Genomic DNA, 7391 nt, shown 5'->3' on the forward strand with positions numbered 1-7391 from the left:
GCACTCCAGCCTGGGCGACAGAGCAAGACTCCATCTCAAAAAAAAAAAAAATTATCATTGTTATATTTTCTTTACTATCAGGTATTCAATAATTTATTTTTCATTGACTATCAATCTATTGATTAAAAATGAACCAGAGATGATATGTCATAAATCAATTATTATAATGTTTAAATCCTGTGCACCTGAGTTCCATTTAAATTTTTTAAGCCCAAGATAGGAAGTAATGGGATGTGTTTCAGTACTTTTGACCTGGGTGATCTCTATTAGGCTAGTGAAGTGAGAGAATATTAATGGGCTCAGACAGGAATAGGTAAAAGAAATGATTCTGTGGACTAAATGATTCTGTGGTCACTGAGCTTGTGTTACTGGCTCTTTCTTGTTCTACAGAGAAAAAATTTCTTCTCATTTTGATATGTTGTTTGCTTTATTTAGGGGTCATCCTGGGAAATCTCTTCATTTTGGTTTTGGTAATTTTTGATTCTCACTTACAGTCCCCTATGTACTTCTTGCTAGTTAACCTGTCCCTCATTGATGTGGGTCTTTCCTCTATCACAATCCCTAAAATAATCTCAGACCTTTTAAATGAATACGATGTAATTTATTTTCAAAGTTGTATGACGCAGATATGCTTCATCCACATCATGAGAGGAGTGGAAATGGTGTTACTCATGCCCATGGCTTTTTATAGATGTGCAGCCATCTGTAAGCTTCTTCATTATTTGAAAATCATGAACCCTAAAATATGTGTTTCATTTGTAATCGCTGGCTGGGTAATTGGGGTGGTCAATGCTATGTCTCAGTTTGCTTTTGTTATAAACTTGCCTTTTTGTGGCCCTAATAAAGTAGACAGCTTTTACTGTGACTTTCCAAAGATTATAAGACTTGCATGCACAGATAGAGCCAAGTATGAGTTTATTGTTACTGCCACCAGTGGCTTCATGACCATGGGCACATTCATCTTGCTAAACCTTTCCTATGTGTTCATTTTGATCACTGTCTGTGAACATTCCTCAGGAGACTTATCCAAGGCATTTGTCATGTTGTCAGCTCACATCACTGTAGTTTTTTTGTTTTTCACTCCATGCATGGTTCTTTATGTCTCGCCTTCTCCTCCACCATCACTTGATAAAAACCTGTTCACTGTTGACTTTGCTATCACCCCTGCCTTAAATCCTGTCATCTATACATTAAGGAACAAAGACATAAGAGTAGCAATAAAAAGACTGTTCAAAAAGAGATCTTATTCTAAATTTTGTTGACCGCATCTCTTTTTGGAGCTTTAAAATGATACATCCAACTGCATACTGGCTTATCTTCACTTAAGCACCTCAAATGTAACATATCCAGAACAAATGCATCATCTGCCACCTGAAATCTGCTACTGCTTCATCTGTAGACAGTGAGGCCATTACCATTACCGTCACGTAAATCCATCAAGCTAAGAATGGATATTCTTTCAGAGAAAAGCAGTCTACCAAATAACAATTTAATCTTAAAATTTTAGTTATTTCGTAAATAAAGGTATGTAATAACAAGGTTTCTGCTATTTTTAATGTCTAAAAAATAACCCATAAATTGGTTGTAGTGAATGTCAGGAATCATCACACTGGATTGTCATCTATGTCGATCTAGTAGTTTTATTTATTAAATAAAGAAGGCCCAGAGACAAAAATCTCAGTGCAAGTAGTTCATTTGGAAAAGAATTCTAGAAGACACTGGTTCAGAAATATGAACATGAGCAAGAAAAAGGGAGGATGCCAATAAAGGATGCATTAATTTGTATTTACTACAGTGGACACCCAGGGCACATTCTTGCTGTGGCCATCTAGGAGACTCTATAAATTCTAGGACTTGTAGTTGTCCCCCTTAAGAAACAAAGAAGCTGTGCATTTATTTGCTGGGCTAGAGCTGCTCTAGGGCATTTTCTCTGTAGCAATTCTAGGTTTTCCCACCTTGTGAGTTTAGACTTTGCGATATTCAAAGAAAAGAGACTCTCAGGAGCTCAGAGTAGAGAACAATCCAAATTCCTGGGAGTATTACGTGGAGAGGGGTATGTGCAAGACACCAACAACACTAGAAACAGTATACATCTTTCCATGTGTAGAGGAGTTTATGCTCTATGTGAGTTCACTCCATTATTTATTCTTCAAACACAAGAGTGTTAAAGGAACAAGAGTTAATGGGTCCTGTCATTACCCTTGTTCCCAAGATGACATCCATCATCTTCCTCTTCTACAATCCGTTCCATATTCCCCCCATGTTTATCCAGTGCTTCTGTAGTCTAGGTCACTTCCAAAGACCCACGATTACCATGACCCTGTCAGGCTGTAATTGCTGCAATTACCAATTTACAATTGTCATCATCTATGGTTGATAAAAGTATAGCAGTATTTCTATTTCTTCATGATAATGAAGGTCAATTACAACTGCCAGTATAGTAACCTACTTCTTTGTCTGCAGACCTACACACACAAGGAAGCCAAAATGATGGGGAGTTACTAAAACTATATCCTTATTGGAATGCTTCCTATGTACCCAGAAGAAGCATTTTCCCTACTCCAGCAGAGCTTAATGCTGCAGGTCCAGGAAGCTCAAATTCTCCAAGGGAATTTTAGTGAGAGGAGCCACTCTCACCCTCTATCCTTGGTTTACAAATCTGTACATTCTAGGACCCAATATCTTACAATGTGCATTGGTTCAAAGTATAACATGTTAAAGCACAGAGCCCCAACTCTGCAAAGTACCATCCCTAAATTGACACTTAGTTGCGCCTTTACATCCACCTTTAAAAGAAATATCTTTTAATGTTCTATCAGACTGATAGATTCTGTTTAATATAGTATATTACAGCACCAGTGGATCATTTGGTTGCATGAATATTGTGGTACCTTCTCTGCTACGAAGTGTTTTCCTTTGTCTTAAGGTGTGTTATGAAGAACATTAGGCATTCTATGCGTCTTTGGATAGTTTAATGGCCAAGGCATTGATGGCAAGAGAGTCAAAGCCACAGATTGAAAACACATTTATCCCAGTAAGAACAAATTGCTGTTCTTCCACTGTGGAGAGGGTAAACAATTTGCCATTACGTTGCCAATTGAATGCCTCAATCATGTCAAGGGTTGAGCATCTATGACTGTTTCTGAAAGGTCAAACATTCAACAGAGACTGTAGCTAAAACTGTCTTAATGATAAGAGATCATGCTGAATTACCCATACAAAAACTTCATACTTGACACTTATCACTACTTTATTCATGAGATTATTGTACAAGTACTAGAGTGACTGAGTCAGGTTCTCAACTCTGCTAGTTAATACTATGCTTGGAGTATACAGTAAGACAAGAAATATAAGAAGTGTACATTTGTTTCTTCCTGTTTTCTTCTGGCTAATGGATCAATTACATCCCATCTTAAGCTGTGTAATTAATCAATATCCGTTTTAAGCAGCAATCCATAGTTGTACAGAAATTAGAAAACCGACCTACACAGAAAAACTAATTGTGAGAACAAATATTATACTAAATTCATTTGACAATTCTCAGCAAAGTGCTTGATTGATCTCTATTTCTGCTTTTCTTAAACACACAAAATGCAAAAGTTAACCCATATGTAATGCAATGGAGGAAATAAATGACATATCAGATCTAGAAACTAATCAATTAGCAATCAGGAGGGAGTTGTGGTAGGAAGTCTGTGCTGTTGAATGTACACTAATCAATGATTCCTTAAATTATTCACAATAAAAAATGATTAGAATAGTTTTATTTTAAAAAAAAGCACAGAAACTGATCTAAGTTTTGTCTGGTAATAAAGGTATATTTTCAAAGGAGAGGTGAATAGATCCACGCACTGTGGAGGGAATAAAATATTTTTTGAAAACAAGCAAAAGTTGGATTTTATACACATAGAAATTGAATATGTACATTTCTAAATATTTTGGATCAAAATATTTCAAAATTAAACCATAAAATGTAGGCAAAATGTATATAATCGTGGCATCAGGTATACAACTTTAAGCAAGGAAGCAAAAGCAGAAACCATGGAAAAATAAAAGTCTGAATTTTACTATATTGAATTTAAACTTTCAAAAACAAAAATATAGACAAAGTAGGAAAAATACGTATGCTTCATGTACGGCAAGTCACTGATACCTATTACATATGAATATGATAAATCATTATATTAATAACCACAACCATTCGAGCTGCCAGTTTGAATAGACAACATAAATGACAAAGCTACATACTCAACAAGATACCAGCAACCAGCTTCGACAGCACGTTAAGGGGTCATACAACATAATCGGGTAGAATTTATCTCTGAGATGCAAGAGTGGTTCAAAATATGGAAATCAATAAATGTGATATGCCACACTAACAGAATAAAAAATAAAAATCATATTATCATCTCCATAGATGCAGAAAAAACATAAACAAAAGTAAACGTTATTTCATAAGGTATCAGATAAAACAAATTAGGAATAGAAGGAATGTAACGCAACACAATAAAAGCCATATATAACAAGCCCACGGCTAACATCACAATAGTAAAATCATCATAATGGTAAAAAAATGAAAGCTTTTCCTCTAAGGTCAGAAATAACATAAGGGTGCCCACTCTTGCTATTTCTATTCCATATAGTACTAAAAGTCCTAGCCAGGACAATTAGACAAAATAAAAATAAAAACACCCAAATTGGAAAGATAGAAGCAAACTTTTCTGTTTACAGATAATATAATCTTATATGTAGAAACCTCTTAAAACTTCAGGAAAAAAAAAAAAACTACAGAGTTAATAAACAAGCTCAGTGAAGTTGCAGAATGCAAAATCAGATACAAAAATCAGTAGTGTCTCTATACACTAATAAGGACTTAACAGAGAAAGAAATTAAGAAAACAATACCATTAACAATATAATCCAAAAAAAATACTTAGGAATAAATTTTACTAAACATCTGTATACTTAAAACTATAAAACACTGAAAAAAGAAGTTGAATAAGGCATAAATATAAAACTATCTCATGTTAATAGATTAGAAAAAGTAATATTGTTAAGATGTCCTCACTACTTAAAGCAATTTATACATCTAATGCATTTATTGCAATCTCTTCAAAATTCCAGTGGTATTTTTTACAGAAACAAACAAACAAAAAATCTAAAATGTGCGTGAAACCACAAACGTCTGTGAAGAGTCAAAGCAATCTTGAGGAAAATGAACAACACTGGAAGCATCACACTACCTTATTTCAAAATCTATTACAAAGCTATAGTGATCAAAACAACATGATACTGTCATAAAAACAGATAAATAAACCTATGGAAAGGAATAAAGAGCACAGAAATAAGTCCACACATTTACATTCAATTGATTTTCAACAACCATGTCAAGAAAACAATGGGGAAAATACAATCTCTTCAATAAATGATGCTGGAAAAACTACATATCCACACGCAGAAGAATGCAGTTGAGTCCTTATTTCATGCCATATGCAAAACTCAACTCAAAATGGATTAAATACAAATTTAAAACATGAAATGGTATAACTACTAGAACAAAACACAGAAAATATTCTTCTTGACATTGGTTTGGGCATTATTTTTTGGATATGACCTCAGAAGCACAGACAAAAAAAGAAAAAATAGACAAATGAGACTATACTAAATTAACAAACTTCTACACAACAAAAGAAACAATCAATAGAGTGAAAAAGATAACCTCTTCAGTGAGAGAAATACTTGCAAACTACTCATCCAACAGGGGATTAATATCCAGAATATATAAGTAACACAAATATGTCAAAAGTAAAAAAAAAATTATTTAAAAATCAGCAGAGGACAGGAATAGACATTTCTCAAGAGAAAACATACAAGGGGCCAACAGGTATATCAAAAATGCTCAACATCACTATTTGTCAGGAAAGTACTAATTAAAACCACAATGAGATGTCCCATCACACCTGTTAGAATGGCAATTATCAAAAAGATGAAAGACAGCAATTATTAGAGAGGATGACAGAAAAGGGAACTCTTGTATCATGTACAAATTAAAAATAGAACTATCACATGATTCAATAATCCCACTTCTGGGTATATAGCCAATGGAATTGAAATCAATATGTCGAAGGGATATCTGCACTCCTATGTTTATTGCAGCATATTCACAATGGCCAAGATTTAGAATCAACCTAACTGCTCATAGACAGATGAATGGATGAATGAAATGTGATATGGAAAATTATTCTGCCTTAAAAATAGTAGGAAATTCTGTCATTTGAGACAATGTGGATGAACTTAGAGGACATTATGCTAAGCGAAATAAGCTAGACACAGAAAGACAAATATTGCATGATCTCACTTATACGTAGAATCTAAAAAATTTGAACTCATAGAAGCAGAGAATAGTATGATGGTTACCAGGGTTATCTGGCAGGGAGAGGATAAGGAAATGGGACATTGTTAATGAAAGGAAAAAAAATTCAATTAGTAGGAATACATTCAGGGGACCCAATATACAACATGCTGACTGTAGTTAATAACGTATTGTATTCTTGAAAATTGCTAATACAGTAGATTGGGAATGTTAATATAATCATATGAGGTAACGTGTTAAGTAACTTCATTTATTCATTCAACAATATACACATATATTAAAACATCACATTGTACTCCATAAATATAATTTTGTCAATTAAAATAATTTTAAAATGAGAAACAAAAAAACTGACATTTTCAGATTAATGAATTAATTCTTCTGTATAAATTTTAAAAGTAAAACAAATGTGGCAAAATGGTTTTAAATATAATTATAAACCAAATTCAAAATAAGCATAAAAGACTATGGACAAAACAAGAAATCCAAATAAAAAATAAACATGAAGAATATTCAAACTCACTTTTTATCAAAGAAACGTAAATTTTAAAATATAGCATTGCTATTGTGTTTTCATAAATAATCATATATCATGGATGAGCCTGTGAGGAAACAGACACTCATACTCTGCAAAACAATGACTATGATAATTATGTCAGATGATGGATTATGTTAATTGGTTGATTGTGGTCATTGTTTCACAATAAATATACATATGTATCAAAACATCACATTACATACCATAAAGATATATAATTTGTTATCAAAAAGAAATATAGCAGTTAAAATTTAAATTTTTTTAAAAACCTCTTTTTGAGGTTTGTACCTCACCTAAGTCTTGCTGTTCAAAATATTAATGCACTCATTTCTCTCATTCATATGTTAATATACAGGGTACGGGCTGTTATAAATTCCTTCGGAATTAGAAAGGAAACTTTATGTACTGAGTGGTCAAAGTTGTATTAACTACTTTTGTTTTGTTTTGTTTTGAGCAGCAACAAGATTTATTGTGAAGAGCA

At 33.2% G+C, this 7391-nt stretch overlaps 1 protein-coding gene across 1 annotated transcript; it reads left to right on the plus strand.

Annotated features, from left to right (window-relative positions):
* Positions 1-329: 329 nt before the first annotated feature.
* LOC108516930 (olfactory receptor 4F15-like) lies at positions 330-1262 on the plus strand (the record flags this gene model as incomplete). Its single annotated transcript, XM_017854684.1, has 1 exon — positions 330-1262. A coding segment is annotated over one exon (933 nt), but the record flags the coding sequence as incomplete, so codon positions are not given.
* Positions 1263-7391: the final 6129 nt, after the last annotated feature.

The sequence above is a fragment of the Rhinopithecus bieti genome, unplaced genomic scaffold (assembly GCF_001698545.2).
Source record: "Rhinopithecus bieti isolate Rb0 unplaced genomic scaffold, ASM169854v2 scaffold_38779, whole genome shotgun sequence".
Taxonomy (NCBI): Eukaryota; Metazoa; Chordata; class Mammalia; order Primates; family Cercopithecidae; genus Rhinopithecus; species Rhinopithecus bieti.